General features: G+C 33.5%; 1 protein-coding gene across 2 annotated transcripts; it reads right to left on the bottom strand.

Annotated features, from left to right (window-relative positions):
- Positions 1-1,000: 1,000 nt before the first annotated feature.
- On the bottom strand, positions 1,001-10,298 carry LOC126656372 (probable thimet oligopeptidase). Of its 2 annotated transcripts, none has more exons than XM_050350926.2 (20): positions 10,004-10,298; positions 9,776-9,897; positions 9,412-9,575; positions 8,435-8,525; positions 8,128-8,307; positions 7,460-7,540; positions 6,607-6,687; positions 5,768-5,860; positions 5,267-5,347; positions 5,013-5,175; positions 4,759-4,879; positions 4,589-4,670; positions 3,511-3,618; positions 3,130-3,227; positions 3,005-3,050; positions 2,625-2,721; positions 2,332-2,405; positions 2,116-2,220; positions 1,862-1,942; positions 1,001-1,375 (listed from the first exon to the last, which is right to left on the bottom strand). In XM_050350926.2, exons 1-20 carry the CDS (start codon positions 10,164-10,166, stop codon positions 1,265-1,267), a joined length of 2,142 nt encoding a protein of 713 aa, XP_050206883.1. In that variant the 5' UTR covers positions 10,167-10,298; the 3' UTR covers positions 1,001-1,264. The 2 variants fall into 2 exon arrangements, with proteins under 2 accessions (XP_050206883.1, XP_050206884.1); XM_050350927.2 differs by having other exon boundaries at positions 4,598-4,670; positions 10,004-10,297.
- Positions 10,299-22,496: the final 12,198 nt, after the last annotated feature.

Here is a 22,496-nt window from a genome sequence, read left to right as displayed (position 1 = left end):
CATTTTACAAGAAGTTTATTAAGATTGTTAATGAACCGAGTCCCTCACAAGCGGTTTAGTATTCAGCTCGATAAAAGCTCGATTCAAGTTCGTTCGTTAGTTAGACTAACGAGCTCGAATTTTAAATTTGTTTGTTATTATATTTTGAATAATAAGTATGCATTTGAAAAATGAATTATTATGTATTATTCTTCTTTATTTGTTAACAAATTTACATAAATTTAAATTTAGCTCATATCTGTTATTTTAATGCTAAACGAGCTTTACTCATGTACTTTTTATATGTTTAACGAGTTTGGATCATGTTTGTTCATTTAAGTGCTAAATGAGCTGAGTTCGAACTCACTTTATTTCAACACTTAAATGGACAATCTCAAACTCGAATCATTTTGCACCTAAATGAATGAACAAAAATAGGACATGAATATTGTAAATTTAAATGAACCAAGCTCAATCCAAACATGAACACCTCAAAATTCAATTCAATTCGGGTTTTTTATAGCCCCAAAGTTTATAGACCAGAATCAATATTGAAACGCACTGCCAATTCAACCAATTTGAACATGAACCGATAGTTCAAACTATTTAAACCGTAAAACACTGCAAAACTCAAATTAATATATCATATAAAAATCACCTTATTCGATTTACTAGTTAGAATAAAATCCGCTTAGCAGTTTTTCAATCCATTTGCAAGTTAAAATTATATGTTTAAATGTTAAATATGTAAAAACTTATTCTAAGAAAAGAATATGACATTTATTATACGTTATATAAATACATTTATTTTTTATTAGACTATTTGAACTAATAGTTGAATCAGTCAAACCAATTGAATCAATGATCGGTTCGGCCACCGGTTCACTTCTTAAAAAACTGACCGGAATGACTGGAAATAACATAGATATATATAAAGAGTCGAACCATCGAAGCAATCAGAATGAAACAATGTCCCCAAATAAGAAATCAGAGTCAACCACCAAACACGGTAAATCAGACATTTGATTTTGAAAACTAGCAAATTAATGATGGCAAATCGAACAAAATAGCAACAGCTTCTTGCAAGTTTCAAACCGCTAGTGTTTGTCAGGAAATGTTAGCTGCAAATTTGACCCTCATAACTACCAAAATTTTATATACAAGTGATAGCAAGAAAGAACATCAATAGAAGACTAGATTTCTTTTTGCAGGCAACTAAAAAAACAGAAGCCGTGAAATGTTTTTGATTGCAAACCTTAGCTCATTTTACTATGAACATTTAAAATCACAAACCGTAGTCCGCTCTGCTGTCAAGAAAAGCTTGAGTTGATGGTTCTCTTCCAAGAAAATCCGATAAAATTTCAATGGGGTCTTTAGTTCCTCCTGGAGACAATACCTGCCATAAATTAAGATGAAGGTAGAAAGAAACAAAATAGAGGGATCAAATATTATTCATCCATAAAAGACTTCTTTAGTAATTAGAGGAAGAGCTCATTTGTACATAATAAAGAAAAAACAAATAAATCTGCATATATTTTATTGTGAATATGAAATATTTATATCATAGAAAAAAGTACTCAAATTATTACACGAATAAATACAAAACAAATAAAAATATGGTGATAAAACAAGACCTAAGATTTGATAACAATAACAAGTTTTCGTGCAGAATTGACTATGTTGCATGGAAACTCAGTGAGTCCTAGTATAGGCATTTCTTGTCCATTTCTGAAAACACTTCTGAAATTCCAAACTTTATATTTATAACCTATTTTTGAAAATAATATCATCGCTTCCATTTCAACATTACCATTTCTGTGCAGCACAAAGAAAATGGCTCTATGTAAAGGATACATAAAAGTGGACATAAAAAAGTATTTACCTTGTCTCTAAACTGCATGCCGACATTGTGGTTCAAGAGATCACTACGAAATTTTGAGGTAAATAGATCAGCTGCAAAGACCTAAAAAAGCATTTAAAGGATCAGCAATAATTTTATGAAGATCATAGCTGATGAGAAAATGAAGTAAAGGTAGCACTCAGTACGTGAATGAGTAATTTAAGAATCAGTGGTTAGCTAGTTACAGATGAGAAATTTTACGGTCACTGTAGGAAAATCACAGAAGAGTTACAAACCTCACTCCAAATACGACTATAACAAGCAGCTTCATATCCGATGACACTACGTGGGAAACATGAAGCTGGGTTGACCCCTTCTAACTTTGGCAGACCTAACATCACCTGGAGAAACAGAGTTAAAAAGGTTCTAATTTGATTTACACTGGATCCATTTAAGAGAGGAATAAATAGAAAATTTTCTGTGTATTGTGGTAACAACCATGTTGCTTTTACCTTCGGATGGAGATGCTTGAATAACTCGACAATATCAACATTGTCAACAGAATGTATAATCTGATCAAAAAGACCTAATAAGAAAACACTTTTCAGCTACACTGAACAACACGAAGGAAAAATGTACATAATGCATAAAATCACTTTGGCAATAGTGGTTAAATAATAACAGTAGTTCAAAAACCTTGACTTTACAGAACTTTTAGATGATCTAAATGAAAATTTCAAGCATGATTTGTTAGGGAATTTTGTAGAATCACTATTTCACAAAAGAATGAAGTAGTGAGACTTACAGTAAAGAATTTCCTGCTTTATTTTAAGTGCAGAAAAGAAATATCGCCATCTTTTGAGTGACTTGCAAATTTCATCATTAATGGGCTTTGTTATGTCCTGTGGACAATAAACATCTCGTGAATTTCAAAACTGTACCGATAAAAAGATGAGATCCGTCTGGAGAGAACATTTCTAATAATTTAATAGCATATTTCAATGTCTTTGCATAGAAATCATAAAACATTTCATTTCTCTCATGCACTCATGAGAGTGAGGGAGGGAATGAGGGCGTGAGGGGACCATATGCCCACTACCCTGCTATATAGAACCTTTTTTTATTGGTATAAGGAAGACCATCCTATGTCTAGTTAGGAAAGAGAATGAGAAAAGCATGCAATACCTGATGGAAACCGGATATCAACTTTAGAGAGAGGCTCTCATAGCACCTAAAGAACAGAACAAGCATAACAAGGTAAGGTTGCATGTAATTAATAAGAAAAAAGTGAGCTATTATAAATTACTTGCCAGTTTTCTAGCACCAGAGCAGGGATCTCCACAAAGTCAGGATCAACACGCAACCCAGAGAATCTGGCAAAGCATGCCCGGTTGCATATGTGTTGTACCTAAGAGATCATTTTATTAATGATAATTTGAGTGATTTATCCCAATGATACCTTAATAACCAGAACTGTTTATCAGTTCACCTCAGTCAGTTCTTTTGAAAAGTAGCCAAAACCAAATTTACAAAAGCACTCAAAAATAGTAACCTAGTAAAACCAAACTGTAAACCAACAGCAAAAATAGACTAAATTGACCCTAGTCAACCCTATTATTAACTACTATAAAATGGCATCACAATTGCTCATAAACAATGACATGAATCAACATCAACTGAACAAAACATACCACATGGCCAAACTCGTGGAAAAGGCTGACCACTTCAGAGAATCTCAATAAACTAGGACAGCCGCCAATATCCTTTTTCAACTGAGAAATAAGTAATGCCACCGGAACCTAGTTATAGAAAATCAAACATTAGTCAATTAGCAAAGAAACCAGAAATTACAGTGTCAAGTCAAGACACATGAAGCAGGGGGCGACCCTTACTGATCAAATTGGAAACACAGATAAAACAACAAAAGAACTGGTCCTGCTACATGTGAAGTGTTATATAACTCCTTTGGTTACTATGATAAACAGAAGACAGGCCGATAGGAGACGAAGAGGGGCAAGGGTAGCAAACTAAAAGTAGACTGTAATTATTGTCAATAAGCCTTGATGAATTAAATTAAATTAAGGCTTAATCACCAAAAAAAAACCACCTTTTAGCCCCTTTTCAAATGCACCCTGACGTTGCAATTTTGTCAGTTGCACTCTAATTTGCACTTTTGGTTTTCAATTCCACCCTCTAGTATTAAATTGATCTCTTTTTCATTTGAAAAAAGTTAAAATAAGTCATCCATTTTTAACTTTTTATGTGGAAAAGAGTTCAAACAAGTACTTTATAAGGGTTTTTATGAATTTTTCCCGAGTGAAAAAGAGTCCAATTTGATTTTGAGGGTGGAATTGAAACCCAAAGGTGCGAATTAGGGTACAACTGACAAAATTGCAACGTCAGGGTGCAACTGAAAAGGGGTTAAAAGGTGAGGGTTTTTTGATGATTAAGCCTTATTAAACTAATGCTCCTATTTTTCAAAACCAGAAAATGTACTAGTAATGAGTGTTTGTCCACACAAGAGGATTTACACATGTATTGCAAATATTGAGTTGGTCAAACTCAAACCAACAAGAAGAAGATTTATTGCCTCAAAGAATCAAAAGAACAATTTTGAAGAGCTAGCAATATTGAGTTGGTCAAACCAACAAGAAGAAGATTTATCCTCCAGGAAACAACATGAAATGTCCCATATGGAGATTGGAGCTCCATGCAGCAACAAAAGTAAGATAATTATGTTGAGGAATAGGTCCAGCAATTAAGATATACCAAAGTTACCTTCCGTGCACCATTACTTGATAATGCACAATTTTGAAGAGCTAGCACACAAGTATGGCCATATTTCCCTTCCCTGTTATGTAACAAAAATAGCATAAATATCATGCTTTCAAGTAGAAAAAAAACTCAGACAACTGAAGTTTTCAATGACAAGTACATACCTTTTGTATAAATCAAGGTAGAAATAGCCCAAGAGTTCAGCAGATTTCAAGTCAAATACTGAAATGACGGAAACATCATTATGCCAAACCTCAGCTTCTGCAATTACCTGAAATCTTAATCCTGTTGGAAGCCAACATAGGTTGATAATTCTGATCATTAGTCACATATTTATAATTACTTAACAATAAACCAACAATTCAGAAACAAAAATATAAGTTCTATCATGAAATAATTAACGGACATGATTGATTACCAAAAAGATCTTGCACTATTTTGAAGATCCCAGATAGAACTAAATCAACTGGGAAGTATTGCTTAAGAGCACCAAAGTCCAGATCAAACTGCTTTTCTTCAGCCCTTTTCACATAGTATTGTAGGTCCTCAATTCCAAATGGGAGCTCTCCTTCCTCTTTCGTCTGATGTATCATGACAAAAGAAATTACATGCAAGAAAGATAAGAAACATGAATATTCCTTTCAGGGGAAAATAGGCCAGGCATAATCAAACCTTCAAGTCTTTCAACATGGTGAGTTCCCTAGACGCCGTGTCAGTTAAACTGGCAGAGATATCCTCCAAGAACTCAAATACCTGATTTAAAAGGACAATGAGTATTTAAAAAGAAAATCACAGCATAAAGCATATAACCAGACAAGATGCTTTATTTATCCTCATAGAAAGACTTGCACGTACTAAGACTCTATTCAAACTAAGAACAATTCATCAAGCCACAATTTTATGCGAAGAAGATTTAGCATGTAGGCCTGACTTGATGAAAAGCCTTAGGGTTTGCCTCATTTTCAACTTCAGAAAGCTTAATTACTTATTTAATCGAGAATTTTATTATTACTGTGATTTTTTTTTTTTGGTCAAATTATTATTGTGATTTGATCCTAGCTAGATAAAAAGTAACTGGAGGATAAACATAACTTGTAAAATTGCTCTTAACCTTTACATCTTACCTTAATATGGAAAAGCATAAATAAACTGCTTTGATTAAAATGAACGAACCTTAGAGGATGTCTTTGCCATTCTGAGATCAACAGCATAGTCTGCGTAGTTAGAATAGCCAAATAAGCGAGCATATTTGTGGCGCAAGTCAACCTACAATCCATTAAGCCAACTGGTTAAATTATGCTTGTAGCATACGAACAATGTTTAGTAAAAAAAACCTCCATAGAATGAGTCTAACATCTTGCAGAAATCAGTTTGAAGATTAATATGACCAAAATGGAAGTATAGCCAGTAGTTTGAGCCACTAAGTGATTGCATACTTGACATCTTTTGTGAGATGCATGAGGTTTTGCTGGCCTTAACTTATTTTAGTGCCGCTTGGTAACCCATTATATAAATCTTTGGGGATTTGATGAAAGTAGTACCTTTTCTTAAGGAGAGAGTATCTCTCTTGAGCTTGTCTATCAAGCATTCTCTGCATTACGATACTTTTTTTTCAAGCTCATATGAAAGGTGATTCTAAGATACTGACCCTAGGAATTATCAAACATGATTGCAGGATACAGTTAATAGTTTTTTTGGTTTTCTCGTCATATTTTCATCTGTTTCATGCTTTGACTTTGCAGGATATCCTTATACTCCATCACCAATTAATAATATTAATATTATAGCTGTTCAAACTTGTCGAAATGTGGTGCATTTAAAGTAGCTATAATCATCACAGTTAAACATGAAATATCAAAAGGAAGCAAGACAGGTGATTTAATAATTATCTCTAAGAAAATTTGACATCAAGACAAAGGGCTCAGTCCTAACTTACTGGACCAAGTCAGTCATCTTTTGGTAACAATTAACATTATTAAACATTTCTAAATATCAAAAGGGACAATGATTACCAAACGTTCTAAGACAGAAAGATTCACTTCACCACACCTCTTCCCATATGCTGTTGCAACAATCTTCCTTGTTGTTCCCACCTTCACAAGCTCAAATAAATAGCATACTTATAAATTTATCTTATACTGTAACCAGGTTAAAACTGCATTGGAGGGAAAAAATAAAAGGCAGAAAGTACAGTTGCAAGGCTCTCCTTATGCCATGGCTATCAGTCAAAAATATGAAACCTGTATATGGTTCTAGTTAGTGTATCTATTTATTTATCCAGTGCTAAATGCATGTAGTAGATTCTAAGTGCACTAGTCTTGCAGCTCTTCCGCTTCTATTATTCCCACTATAATTATGCAACAGGTTTATGAAGAGTGAGTAGAATTTCACTCTTGGTTATATGTCATTTTACACTTTAAAAGCTAAAGCAACTTAGATCATGTTTGGTTCGTGTAATTGAATACACATGGAAAAGAATATGTGTTTCTAAAAAATAGAATAGCTATTCTTTACTTTTTTGAGCGGATATTTATTCCACAAAATCGTGGAATAACAACTCCATGGAACTACTATTACTTATTTAAATATGAACCAAAGCAATGAATAACCATTCCATTTGAAATAGCTATTCTATTCCTTACATATCCTATGCATCAAACATTCCATGATGCCATTGTTTCCCTTCCTACATCAATAAATATTGACTTATTAATAATCCATGAATTAAGGCCTTTCTGTTTTCAAAAGTATGCCAACAAATATTCTCCTAATCCAAACTTATATAGCATGCAGCAGGACATGCACCGAGTAATAACAAGTCAGACCCATCTCAAGGTGCAAATCCAAAAAATGGAAAAAGTGTACCTTGCAAAGCTCCAGAAGTGCCTGAACATGATGACTTTTCATAGTAACCTTAAATTTACCATCTTCAGCCTTATCCAAACTCTGCAAAAAAGAAAATTCATTCCAGCAAAAGAAAACAATATAAATCAAAAGTCAACAGTACATATAGAAAATATAAATAAACATCAACAGCTTTTCTCTGACATTTCCTTTGGTAATTATAAAACACATGTATACAGTATTCAATACTAATCAAACTAAAATAGCAAGTCTTCAAAGAGGAATGTTTGACCACTTCAACTATGGATCAGTTTAAAAAGCATCATCCCACTCAGGAACTCATACTGTATCTGGGCTTTTTTAGTTTGAGAACTTTGTTTGAAGCACATGTCTGATCTATCATAATCTACAAGTAATTAATTAAAATCTCCAAATCAAATTTCCAGAATATTCATTATTCAAATGGACTAAATCATAAAATAAGAAGAAGAGAAGAACAATCTGACCAGCATCCTGAACACTCAACATGCAGGAATAGAGATAATGTTTCCCAAGAAAAAGTTTTCCCATAAAGAAAATGAGGTTTTACTATCCGGAATTGGCAGAAGATAAACAAGGAGCAATTACATTTTATAAGAATAGCAAAGAAACTTCAAGTTAGGGTCGGCATAAAGAGACTGAAAACTTACTTTCAGGTACTCTGGTGGCAATCCAACCAGCTCTGTTTCACTAAAAAGAACAAAAGTGCTGTCATCATTCAAATTTTGGACATATCGCAAACTTAGCTCATCAATTTGAGCTCTCAGCCGCTGAGCTTCTTCTCTCTTGGTAATAGTAAGGTTTAGACCATTTCGCTCAAACTCTGTGACCTGTCACTGATTATGAAAAGAATTAACACTTGAACTAATTGATCTTTTCACATATACAAGCAAGCGTAATAGTAGATAGTAAACCATGTTCCGAACAAGGAAAAGGTTGAAACCACAATTTCCTTACCAGGCACTTAACATAGTGTTTAGCTTCAGAGTTCATCCACTCTCCTTTGACAGAAAAAGCTTTAACCACGCGATATACATCTTCCCTTTTACTGATCAGCTTGTATGAATTAAGAACTAGTCAGTTGCATATTTCATGAGGCCATTGGACATTCTATCTTCAATTCAGTAATAAGTGGAATTGCAATAGACAAAAGATGTTTACGATAATGTTGACTGCATATAGCATATTAGCATGAAAGTTAAAAAGGAAGTTCCTTAGGTAACCAAGCATCACATTCATTCATTTCCATCCTTCCCTTATTTTTGAGCATTTAGCTATTAGATATTCCCATGTGGAAGAGCTTGCTCCATGTAAAACACCATTGTAGTTAAACTTGCTCCATTTTAAACACTATTGTAGTTTTCCTACAAACTTCAATCGCATATTTACCTACGCTGGATTCAGAACAGAGCTTAGCAGCCCTTAGATATCTTTCGCCCATAAAAGGGCTTAGCCTGCCTTTCACCCGCTATCAAACTAAACTGACTTGTTTTACACCATCATAACTTTTACAACTCCTTTTCTTTTAATAGTTTTCAAGGAAAGAAATGTTATCTTTCAAACAATTAGTATTACTGCCATGTAATGTTATCTATCTGTCGCAATAGCCTAACCATCGCGCAATTGCACTTTATCACTCAATGGTTATAACATTATTTGGGTACTATAACTCAGTTCCACAAATGGAATCCATGTGTAAAAAGTTTTATGCATCATTTTTTATTCACTTTCTCAAACTATGTTTCAAACTAAAGAATTCTATCTACTAATCAACCACCTAATAATCTCCCAATTAAATGCTGCAATCTCTAAATGCTAAATTAACCAAGTAGGGACAAGGTATTCATAGATTGTTTCTATTCAATATTTAAAAAAATGCTAAATGTACCGTATATAAGCACATCAAACTCGAAAAAGTAAATAATTAATACAACCTGCACGTTGCAATGTGAGCATCAATTCTCCGCTCAGCTTCTATGCTTGCTTTCCTTGCATCTTCTGATGTAGACACAAGCTTCGGTATCACACAAGTCTGGATTAACGGGAACTGTTCTGCCTCTAAATCCGCTAGAGGCGCAATAACATTTGCATAACTAACCTACATTTATCATTTAAACCACAAATTAATTACAATAAAAATATCAAGACAACAATAAACAATTATTTACGCCTTTTTCGGAAACTCTAAAATTACAAGAATAAACTAAATTTGTAATTAAGTAAATCAACTCTTATAATTAACCTAAGGACTTCAATTTCACAGTAAAAATTCAAAATGCAGAATGCGCTCAAAATTACCTTATCAATAGGAACAGAAGCAATTGAATCATGAACCTCCTTAGACTTCGCAATGATTCGATTAGCTAATTTGAGAATCTCATTGGGAGAAATATTAATGCGAACAGTGGAACCTTCAATACCTAATTTCAAGACAAATGCACACAAAAATCTAGTGAGATATTAGGTTAGATTATTAAAAAAGTACAGCAGTGTTTGACCGGAGTTAATAATACAGATAAACAAAACCTTTGTTCTTTGACTTTCTCCGGCGAGAATTGAAGGCGGAGATAGCAAAAGAAGCGGTGAGAGCAATAATAGCAGCAGCTCCGGTCAAGGTGACTAAATTCCGGTCCCTTTTCTTGTGTGTTCTGACCGTCATTCTCTCGGCGGTTGCTTCACTTTCCGCCATAATTTTTAGAGGAATTGGATTTTGGGAGGGAAAATGAAATTAAATTAAAATTGATGCTTACGATAAAAATCATAACCGGATTTTTAATTTTCAATTTTGAACTAGTACGATCCCTTGCTTAGCTTTGGAATTAACAGTTTTCAATTTTAAAAAGTTAGAATAAATAAATAAAAAAATTAAATTAAATATTTTAATGTAGTATTAAAATATCGCTTTAATACCCCAACCAAACGCAAAAGTACGGATGCAGATTCAAGCCGTATTCATGTATGCAATCAATTAAAATTGGAGTTAGAACTTTACCTTTCGCAAATGAGCTATCTGGCTCCCATGAAAATTTATTTGTTTGTGCAATATTTAAAAATGTCATTTCATAATTGAATTCATTCAGGGCATTTTATATACTAAAAATATATATTGATTAATTTTTTAAATATTATGTAATTTTGTTATTAACAATAAAAGTAGCATTTTAAAAAGGTTTAAATGTAACAAAAATCACCAACTTATGCGTGTTTTTGATATTTAACATAATCTTTTAATTTTGGCAAAAAAGTACATGAACTTTCAAAATTTTGCAATTAAAGACACGGGCACCATTTTGGATGTAAAACGACACCGTTTTAAATTAAAACGGAGCCGTTTTTGATGTAAAAATACACTATTTTTCAAAGAAAACACACACGTGCTCTTAATTGCAAAATTTTAAAAGTTCATGTACCTTTTTGCCAAAATTAAAAGATTATGTTAAATATCCAAAACACGCGAAAGTTTGTGATTTTTGGTGCATTTAAACCTTTTAAAAAAAAGGTACAAAAGGAAATGCTATTTTAGCTTTTTTTTTTAATCTAATTATTTGCATATATTTATATACATAATATTTAATCGCATTTGATAAAAAAATTATTAAAAATATTTATCACTTTATAATATTACAAGAGCATTAATAGTTTATTTTTTAAATTTGTTCTCTATTAATTTATTAAAAAATACAATAAAAATGGTAATAATGTTAATCAAAATTCAAAGTAGGATTAACTTAGTAAAGTTGTTTATAAATTTAGGCTTACTGATTATTTTCATCTTTTGTCAAATCCAAATACGATAAATACTATGGACCATACACAAGGAGTAAATTTTTTATTTAATTTCTCTGTCTGTCTAGTCGATGCCTAATTATGTTGTTTCACACTCCATACCGAAAATAGTCCATACAAAAAAATAATGATAAAAATACAATAAATTTTATGGGTGTCAAAATAGATCATGACACGATAATGCAATTCGCATATATAATACGTAAATTTGGCGAATTCAAATTGATGCTTAGCGGGTTAGTGTCGAAAACGTATCAACCCGTTTATGACATGAAATAAATAGATCGTGTCAAAAATTGACTCATAAATCCATTTAACCAGTTTACAAATTATATAATTTATATACTATACAAATAAAACACTTATACTTTCATAAAATAAAAACTGATATTATTACATTAATTCAATATAATTTTATTGTCGTATAAATTAAATAAATTATATACTTGTTTTATAATTTGAGTATTAATTGATAAATTAAAGTTAAAATTATATTTATATAGTTTAAATATTTTTAAATGTTAATTGGGTTGTGATTAAGGCTGAGCAGAAACCAAACCATACCGAAAAACCGGACCGAATCGAACCGAAGTTCAAAGTGTGGGGCGGTTTTTCGGTTGAAATGGTTTGGTTTGGTTTTTAAATATTAAAAAAGTATGTAGTTTGGTGTTTGGTTTGGATTTGATGGTTTATAAATCGAACCAACCGAAAAACCGATGTAACCGAAGTTACAAAACCGTGTCGTTTTGGTAGGCACGTGTGGTACGTATGGAGGCTCTAACCCTGGGTGCATCCGACACCGTTTTGTAAGACTTTATAAACTCCCTTAACTTTTTTTAACCTAATTTCCTAACCCTAAACACTCGCCTCTCTTCCATAATTTTCTTCACTCCTCTCTCTGACCCTCTCTCTCATCAAAAACCTCTACCCTCTCTCTAAAAGTGCAAATGTTCTTCGCTCAAACTATAATTTATCTACTCTTTCTTTCTGATTTACTCTAGATAATACTATAACTAAGCCACTTACTCAGTTTAGTGCTCTGAATATGAGTCGATAGAGATCCAACCTGTCGTTTGATGGTAATCATGCGATTAATCGCTCAACTTCTTTTGTAATTCGTGAGTTTGGTTCTTTTTCTGTGTTTTCCATCTTCTATGAGTTATGTGGTTGTATTATTTCTTTTTGATGTTGGTTTTTCTACCTTGCATGTGTTCTCTGTGTTTGAAAATGGAGGCTTATGAAGGATGTGGAAGCATGGTTTGATTTCTAAAAAGGTAAAAATAAAGGGTTCTTCGATCTATTATTGTTTATGTGTTCTGATTTCTATCCTTTCGTTTCGTATTCTTATTTGTCCTTCTATGTTTGATGGTTTTTTGTTTCTCCTTTTCATGATTTACATTTGCAAATGGAGGCTTGGTGGAAGCCCTAAACTAGATCTCTATCATACGAGGTGAATATTGTGTCCTTCATTTTTGTGTTCTGATTCGTTGTTTCTTTATTTACTTTCTGTGTTTGATGGTTTGTTGGTTCTGCTTTTCATGCTTGGTGTGTTGGACTGGAAGCCCTAAACAGGATCTTTAAGATTCATAATCATTTAAACAAGGTAATTATGGATCTCTAAACTTTCTGTGTTTTATTGATGGTTTTTGTGACTGAGTCTGTGATTTTGTGAGTTTATGACTCTGTCTGTATGGCAACCTAATCACGAATGTATGTTTTTTTGTCATGTATCATTTGGTTGGAGAAGATTCACAGTCTTTGTGAATCATTGGTGGGAGCTTTAAGGACCCTTTTGTTGATCAGTTCATTTATTTTGATCTGATAATCACTAATCTGCTTTTAATTTTGGAAGTTTGTTGCATCATTTCCCTTGGTGAGTTCCTTTTCCTTGTGTTTGTAGTTTGTGTTTAGTTCATTAGTTGATTGAGTAGCATTTGATTCTGTTTTGTTTTGTCTTACACTTTGCAGATGTCTGACTCTGGACAACTTGGTGCTCCTGCTACTGGTGCTAATGATCCACTCTTTGGCCTGCTTGATCCATTGCCCTTCCCTAGTGAGCCGCAACCTGTTGTTGTTGATGATGATGATGAGGGCTCACCTCAGCCCAGTTTGCAGCAGGAGAAGGATGTAGCTGTGACTGGCAACAAGCCAGTGGATAAAAAACGAAAGCAGATAGTGGTAAGATCAAAGTTATGGGAGCATTATGAGCATATTGTTGATGAATCAACTGGAAAATTGCTTATGGTTAAGTGTTTATACTGTGCTAGAGTATATCATTCTGACACTAAACTTAATGGTACTTCAACACTTAGAGCACATAATGTTGCATGTCTTAAAAAACCACATAGTAAAGAAACTAGGCAAGCTTTGCTTACTTTGCAACCTGTGATTAAATGTGAGGAGGGGGATGAGGGAAAGGGGCAGTTAAGAACATGGAATTTTTCACAAGCAGATGTTAGGAATGCACGTGCTTATATGATTATAATTAATGAACTTCCATTTATATTTGTGGAAGGAAAGGGTTTTAGAAAACTGATGAATATGGCTTGCCCTATATTTAACATCCCCTCTAGCTGGACTGTTAACATAGATTGTTATCAAATGTATCTAGATGAGAGGTTAAAGCTAAAAACTTTTTTAAAAAATCAAAGCCAAAGGGTATGCATAACCACTGATACTTGGACCAGTATTCAAAGGGTTAATTATATGTGTGTAACCTGTCATTGGATTGACAAAGAGTGGAAGCTACATAAGAGAATTTTATCCCTTGTTCCTGTTTGTGGTCACAAAGGTGATTATATTAGCAAAATTTTAGAAAATTGTTTGCTTGCTTGGGGTTTAAAGAATATTTTCACTGTGACTATGGATAATGCTGGAAATAATAATACTGCCATTGCTACATTTAAGAAAAAAATGATTTCATGGGGCATTGATGTTTCTAAGTGTCAGTATTTGCATATGATGTGTATTGCTCACGTAATTAATTTGGTAGTTTCTGATGGATTGAAAGAAATGAATTCATATGTAAAAAAGATTAGGGACTGCATAAGATATATAAGAAATAATCCATCTAGGCTTAAACAATTTATAGATCTTGCTTTAGAGACCAAACTTGGGACCAAAAAATCTCTTTGTCTTGATGTTGCTACCAGATGGAATTCCACCTATCTTATGTTGGATACTGCATGTTTATTCAAGTCTATGTTTGATTCTTATGAGGAAGTAAATGAGAAATCTAGGAATGACCTGATAGATAACATTCCTAACATTCTTGATCGGCAAACTGCAAAGAAGTTTACCACTTGCTTATCTTATTTTTACATCACTACTTTACAGATATCTAGATGCTTATATGTTACCTCTAACATGCATTATTTAGAGATTTGTGATCTGTCTATTATGTTGGATGAAATGATTGCTAGTGAGGATGTGAAGATTAAACAGATGGGTAAGAAAATGAGAGAAAAGTTTAACAAGTACTGGGGTGATCCTTTAAAAATGAACAAATCATATTTTTGATCCTACTTCTAAACTCAATGATCTTTTTTTTTTCTCTATGCAATTTGTTTGGTAAGGAGCATGGTTCTGTGTTGTTTGATAGTGTTAAGTTTGAGCTGAATATGTTATTTGATAAGTACCAAAGTGCATATTTGAGTGGGTTATCTGGAAGTGGAAGTTTTCAGTTCAGCTTCAGTCAACCTGAGGGGCTTGTTTCTAATCATGTGTCAATCCTATTTGTGCCTCCTGCTGCTAAGAGGCATACATCATTGATGAAAGCCAAATCAGCTGAGCACAATAAAGAGCAAGCAGAAACTGGGCCAAGGAAATCTGGGCTGGAAACATATTTGAGTGAGGCATGTGTTGAGAATGATGATGCCTTTGATATATTAAAATGGTGGAAGCTCAATTGTGCAAGATTTCTAATCCTTTTAAGGATGGCTCGTGATATCCTTGCAGTCCTAATTTCTACAGTTGCTTATGAATCTTCCTTCAGTACCTCAGGCAAAGTGCTTGATTGTTTTAGGAGTTCTTTAACTCCAAAAATTGTCGAAGCTTTGGTGTGCACTCAGATTTGGCTCAGAGCAGAAACCAGCCCTCTTGTGGTTGAGGAATGCCTTGATGAGTTAGAACCTTTTGAGCAAGGTTATGCACTCTACTATGTTTTTTAATTTTTAATATTTTCAGTTGTTTAGTTTGTGTTTGTGTGGTTGCTAATCTGTATCTATTTTTTGATCCAGACTTGCCAAATTGAGGGAGTCTCTTGGACTCTTCATGAGTTCCATTTTAGTTTTGATGGTGGAAGCAAATGACCATTTGTGCATGTGCTGTTTTGTCCCTTCTAAAGTATCTTTGTCCCTTCTGAAGTCTTTGTCCCTTCTGAAGTATCATTTTGAGAGACTATTGAGTACTGGCAAACTGAAAAAGGTGAAAGCTAAAATCTTTTCTATTCCTACTCTTTTTGTTCAATCTTTTTACCTTATCTTTTTTTTTTCCTGTTTTAATAGTTCATTAAAACTTTTAATAGTTGTTTTTCAATCATTTTCAAACTTCTCTTTATTATGATTTCTTTAATAATTCATTAAAACATATCATTGTTGCTATTAATTCTGGTTGGTTATAATACATCATTAAAAACTTCATGTTGTTGTTTTCAATTCAATTTGAAACTCATTGCTTGCTTTGCTATTTATCCTCTGCAATTTTTTGCCAATTTGAACAGCTTCATGTAAATTTTAACATCTCCTTTTCAATTTTAAGATCTTCTTTTGAGCTATGATGATGCTTCCACCTTAACTAACACATAAGGCCTTTTGATTTGCATGATGAGGCTAATTGCAACCATGCAAATCAGATCACCTTATATTGATTAGAAAAAACTATATCTGAGCCCCATTTTTCAAATTGTTGTAGTGGTAAATAGTAAAACATAGTAGATATTAAACCTGAAAAGGGACATATTTAAATTTCAGGACTTAAGTCTTGTATTTAGCTGCTGCTGATGGTTGCCTAATGCCTACATTTTGGATGGCAATGCTTGATTTCTGCAAGCAATGAAACTGTTGGATATTTTAGTATTCAGTTTCAGTATTTTTTTTACATATAAGTTAACTTATTAACTTGTAAATTTCAGGACACAAATTGTATGTAATAGTAATTATAGATTATTATTTTTTGTATACAAGTTCATTTTTGAGACTTGTATTCCATTTGCTTCCTCGGGTCTGTAATTTGTTAATAGATATTCAGATTAGATATCATTACTGTTATTTAATTGCTTAAATCAAGTCTGTAATTTATTAAGTAGCAGGTTTATACTTGTTATATTTAGTGTATCATATTGTTTTTATATACTCAATTCAAGTTGATTTAAAATCTTAAAAGACTTTTTTTACAATTTGGGCTTTTATAAAATGGGCTTCGGTATAAGCCCAAACCGAGATAAAAAAACCGACACCGAACCGAACCGACAAATTATTTCAGTGAAAATTATTTTCGGTTTTTGGTCAATTTTAAAACGGTTTGGTTTCAAATATAATATAGTATGGCATCGTCGGTTTTGGACTTTTGAAAACCGAACCGAACCGAACAATTGATGCTCTCCCCTAGTCGTGATAATCGTGTAATTGTGTTACTTTGTTACCAATATATCTTAACGTGTTAATCGTGTTGGGTCACGTCCTGCTACTCGTTTAAAATTCATGTTGTGCTAGAGTTAAAGATTTTGACATGACTAGTTAAATGGGTCCTGTTCGTATTGACCCTAATCGTGTTAGCATAGCGGATCTACACGATACGAACACGATGCCACTCGAAAATATAAAATATCCATGAATATGATAAAATGATACAAATAAAAATGATCAAAAAATCCACTTCTACTACTTCTTTCACTTATAGAATTGTTACGAATATTTACGGAGCTAATTAGGTGATTTTACTGTTTTTTATTAACTCGTGCGAGAGATGGATGACTCGTGGTGACAATGGAATTAATTTAAGATATCGAATTATGATTAATAAGTCCCCAACGTCTAGAAATAAAGAGTCATCAAAATTCGATATGTTTACCAATTAACATTTATTGATATTTAGAATTTAAGAATTTACACAAAACAATATTCTAAATTATTTGTCATTATTTTTTTATTTTTTTATGATTTTATTAGTTTGCAACTAAAATACAAATTAAAATATAAAAATTATTTACTTAAATACTGTGTAATAATAAATTCAATTCCCATAGGATCGAACTAATATTAAGACAAGTGTGTAAATGCAATAACTTTATTTATTTTGCATTTTTTGTAAACTCATCTCGAGAAAAAAATGCATTGATCATGAGAGATCTTCTTCACTGACTTCAGTTTTTTTGTTGGTTTCAAATTTATTTTCGTTACTTTTTATTTACATGTAATGCATTTGTAATCTGCATTGGACTTGCAAATATTTTCAAATTCGAGTCATAACTGAGTTTAAAACTGGAAACTTGTCACGACCCAATTTATTGAGCCGAGACCGGCGCTAGGGAATGGGAGTGGTAGCTCCGAAACCCGTAGCAAGCCTAAAACTACTAATAAATTTTCGCATTTAAAAATACAATATTATATATAAAACATTTTCGGAAAAACTCTTTCGGATAAAGCATTTATAAATATTAAAATATTATACTAGCGTTTACAATATAAAATATTGTTTGAAGTCAAAATGTCTATCTAATACCGACACCTACTGACTACTGCAGCTTTAGGAACCTATACTTGTGCAAGTCCAATGACTTCTGGCACAGTGGAGATGGTTTGTCTGATCCGACTCTGTCTACCTGCAAACATCAGAGTGAGGGGTCAGTATTTGAAAAATACTGAGTGAGTATGCAACTTATTATCGGTATTATGAAAATACACATCGCATACTCAACATATGCATAATTATTCCAATATAATATGAAAATAATATAATATTCGCAAGTGGCACACCCGACCGAAATCCTAATCTTAAACTCTTAATTTATCTTACTCGGAATATTCAAATCAAACTGATCCAAATGGTCCGACCCGGGAGTGTTCACACTCAACCACGTCAGCCGCGACCAATCTCTTAATCTCCAAGTGTGAGTCCAACTCACTGGTGGGTCCAACCCACTAGATACGGGGTTCAGGTTACACCGTAACCGAGTTCTCACGCGTATCGCATTCATAACATATGCGCATCTCATAATCTCATAGACAATCTAGACACGCTAGACTGACTCAAATACTGGTGATCACACAGCCTATTGACACCCAATAGGTAGTTGATTTCTTCGGATCGCACACTAGATATTTATATTCAAAACAATGAATATAACAGCATTCATATAATCAAATTCACCAAACATAACATCTTATACGAGCAAATCATTTAAATGCGATAGATTAATAATAATATTCATAATATATGAAAATAGCTTTAATAATTATAACACGCGAAAGTAAATTGCCACTCACTGTGACCGCTATCCGAAGCTGCACTATTATAATCCCGCAAGCGTAAGCTCCATGCGTTGTCCAATTACGTAACCACTCCAGCTAACTGGCTTGGTAGCTTGTCGGTACGTCAGTTACTTAATCAAGTTACCTATACGTTAAATCTGTAAACGTAGGTTTAGTATCAAAACCCTAAGTTATAAACTTAGGTTATCACGATCGTATCTCAAATACGACTCTCAACTTTCTCTTAATCACACCTCTCTTTTAAACGTCCTAGTTTAAGTTTTGATATTCAATCGAATCGTGATTGTTTATGCGACTTGAAACTGTTTGAAATCAAGTTTTCGCGTCGCGTCGGGGCCCAGAAGGCTCGATTCGAAAATCCCCCCTTTTGGCGAAGGACTGCACGTTCGTGCAGCAGGGTACTGCACGTTCGTGCAGTACGCTGCACGTTCGTGCAGTGTACTACACGTTCGTGTGCTGCACGTTCGTGCAGTGTACTACACGTTCGTGTGCTGCACGTTCGTGCAGTGTACTACACGTTCGTGTGCTGCACGTTCGTGCAGTGTACTACACGTTCGTGTGCTGCACGTACGTGCAGTCTGCTACACGAACGTGTGCTGCACGTACGTGCAGTCTGCTACACGAACGTGTGCTGCACGTACGTGCAGTCTGCTACACGAACGTGTGCTGCACGTACGTGCAGTCTGCTACACGAACGTGTGCTGCACGTACGTGCAGTCTGCTACACGAACGTGTGCTGCACGTACGTGCAGTCTGCTACACGAACGTGTACTGCACGTTCGTGCAGCAAATGGCTGCCGATGTGCAGCCCCGGGGTTCATTCCCCGGGCCAATTCCGACGTGCTTAAACGTCCAAAGTCGATTCTAACATGATTTCCATTAATAACCACTTCAAATATCATCAAAAACGCCAATAGAAACGCGATTACGATTCGTTTAATTCGTTAAAACGAAATAACCCTTATTTATCAATTCTCATATTAAAAACGTCAAGCTTACCTCGATTTGAAGCTTAGCGATGATAGAGAATCGAATTTTGAACGAATCGATATAAAGAACTCGCGATTTGAGCGAGAAACGGCTAAACGGCGACGGAACGTATCGATCGCCATTTCCTTCTGCTCCTTCCCCTTTCATCTGGAATCATCTGATTCCTTGGCTAATTGTCCATTTTGATCCTTCATTTCATTAGCTTAAACCAATTCTCCTTTTAACTTTCTAATTTAACCCAATGGTTAAATTATCCTTTTAACTTAATTACTTATGTATTATTTATATTCAAATAAATAATACTAACCCAAAATTATTATTATTCCGTCAATAATCCTTTAATTGCTATTCTCGAAGCTTAATTGGCTAATTTACACTTTCGCCCTTAAACTTCTCAAAAGTTGCAATTTAGCCCAAAACGCACCCGCGTCCAAATTTTAAAAGGTCTCCGATTGACCCGAAACTTTTACCACATATACTATACAACATTTCGCAGATCTAGGAAAAATAATTTCCCTTCGGAATTTATATGGCTGAATTACCACTTTAGTCCCTATACTTTATTTTGCAACTTTCTTAGCATTCTTCCTTTTCTAATTCCAATTCCAACTTTAGAATTGGAATATAACATTAAATTCTTTGCTATAATCTCTTTCAAACCGATCTACTAAAACTTATTTATTTTACTTTTATCGGAAGACTTTCCGATATTGCCACTCTGACGACTCAAAACTGGACACGTGGCCCAATTAGATAATTAAATATTTTGGGGTATTACAAAACTGTTTCAAACCGATTAAGAATTTAATAACTGATGGATACCGAACCTCTATATCCGGACTCGGATTCATAAGTCTGAACCTTATCACACACAACAAAGTACTGATCAAATTGAAGACCGAATCCCTAAAAATTCGCATGTTTAGGCTAAACTTTTATTATCCGTCACTAGTATTTTCTGAATAACTAAGTATATTCTAGTCAAACTTATCTTATCCAACTAGAAACTCCTTATCTTAATATGACTCGTACCTAGAAAGTGATCTAGATCTAGAAAATTCTTACATCTTCCAGAAAATAATACAAGAAGGATTTCTAATCATATTCAACTACAAATCCTCTATGAAACATAAATTTTATTCCTATTAAAATTCTACTGAATATACCCTAAACTCACCACAATATAAAGAGTTTGTAATCTATTTGTAAAGTTTAAATTGATTTTATTATTAAAAGTGTATGTTAGAAAACCACCGTCCGATTAACGTTCTAATTCTCGTTTTATACCGAAATACCGAATCCAACTGTAACTCATTACCATGACGTTTCCGACCAAATTAAATGTCTACCCTATATGCCTTCTGCTTACATTATTTCTAAAAGAAATTACACCATATACCATAAAAGTACAAAATAACTACCAAAATACTATTTTTAATTTTTATTCACATTTTAACTTTTCAAATTTACAAAAATATAAAATCTTTCTTTTTATTTACACAAATACAATATTTGATTAAAAAGATGTTTCTTCATCGTGCTGTTAGTCTGAACCAAAACTGCATCTAAAAATAAAATAAAAATAGCCTCTTCTTTTCATCTTCTCCCTTTTCCATGGCTTCCTTCAATATCATTAATTGCTTGAATCTTCCATATTTCTTTCCTCTGCACAAACCTCCATTTCACACTACTTCCATTTTCTCTCCACTCGCCAAGAGTTGCAAAGTTAACTTGCACTTTTAAAACGGCGGCAACAAAAAACCGCCGTGTTACTCTTCTAAGAACGAACAACAGCAATAGGGCTCCCTCGCCTTAAAGAGCGACCACCAGCAGATTCGATCGCGCCGCCGCCGCCGCCGCCCTCACTCGTCGCCATTGTTGAATTTTCTCGGAGTAAGTTGAGAACGCCTGTTCTTCTTTGTGGGAATTGTTGTGTTTCTCAGAATCAAAACAGTCATAACACCTCTGGCTGTTTCTAGACCCTGCGAAAGAGGGGTGACATCCAAAAGCAAGAGATTTTGCACCTTCTCATTACCCTCACCACTCAAGATTGCAGCTCCTCCCCGTTGAAGAAATCCTGCAACAACTGATCTAATTTTTAGATCTATTTTTTCTTTAAAAAACGTATATAAATTATATGTGAATTATATACGAAATTAATAAATTGTATATATTATTTGATAATAGACGAAATTTGTATTAAATGTATATACGAATTATATATTATAAGTATATTCTAGTGTTTTTACTGAAAGGTTGTCATATTTGGTTTGCAAATTTATCATTTCCACTTGCAGCGTTAACTTTTGTCGAATAATCAGTGTGTTATTTGAAAATTATAGTGTTTTTCTCATTAATTTTATGGTATATACTGTGTTTTATATATAATTTTTGGTATGTTCCGAAAAATTATGAGGTGGTGTGAGTTTCCAGGAAAAAAAATCCGGATCTACAATTTTAATGAACTGTTTTGTTTTAAAGAGATATATCATACATGTAGTATATTTAAATAAGTTTAAATGTGCGGTACTTTTGCAAATAAGTTTATGTTTAATATTGTAATGTTGTAAATATTTTAAGCGTTCCTGATATTTATGTAAAAATCTCTTATCTCTATTCTTTTTGTCTAACGTTACTTCTACTAATACGACGTCGTTTCCATTCAGCGACGTGGAATTAAATAAAGGCCCACGTTTGGCCCAAATAAGACATAGGCCCATAATAGATGAGGAAAACTACCCAGATCGTATCAT

This window comes from Mercurialis annua, linkage group LG7, assembly GCF_937616625.2.
Source record: "Mercurialis annua linkage group LG7, ddMerAnnu1.2, whole genome shotgun sequence".
Classification (NCBI taxonomy): Eukaryota; Viridiplantae; Streptophyta; class Magnoliopsida; order Malpighiales; family Euphorbiaceae; genus Mercurialis; species Mercurialis annua.
Note: the sequence above shows the minus strand (reverse complement) of the source record. Positions and strands in the feature narration are given on the sequence as shown.

Excerpts from the sequence above, each read along its gene's own strand:
- LOC126656372 (XM_050350926.2), bottom strand. The coding sequence starts at position 10,166 with ATGGCGGAAAGTGAAGCAACCGCCGAGAGAATGACGGTCAGAACACAC. Across the intron at positions 7,541-8,127 it reads TGCCACCAGAGTACCTGAAA|AGTTTGGATAAGGCTGAAGA; the intron begins GTAAGTTTTCAG and ends TCTTTTTTGCAG. Across the intron at positions 5,348-5,767 it reads TGGCAAAGACATCCTCTAAG|GTATTTGAGTTCTTGGAGGA; the intron begins GTTCGTTCATTT and ends CTTTTAAATCAG.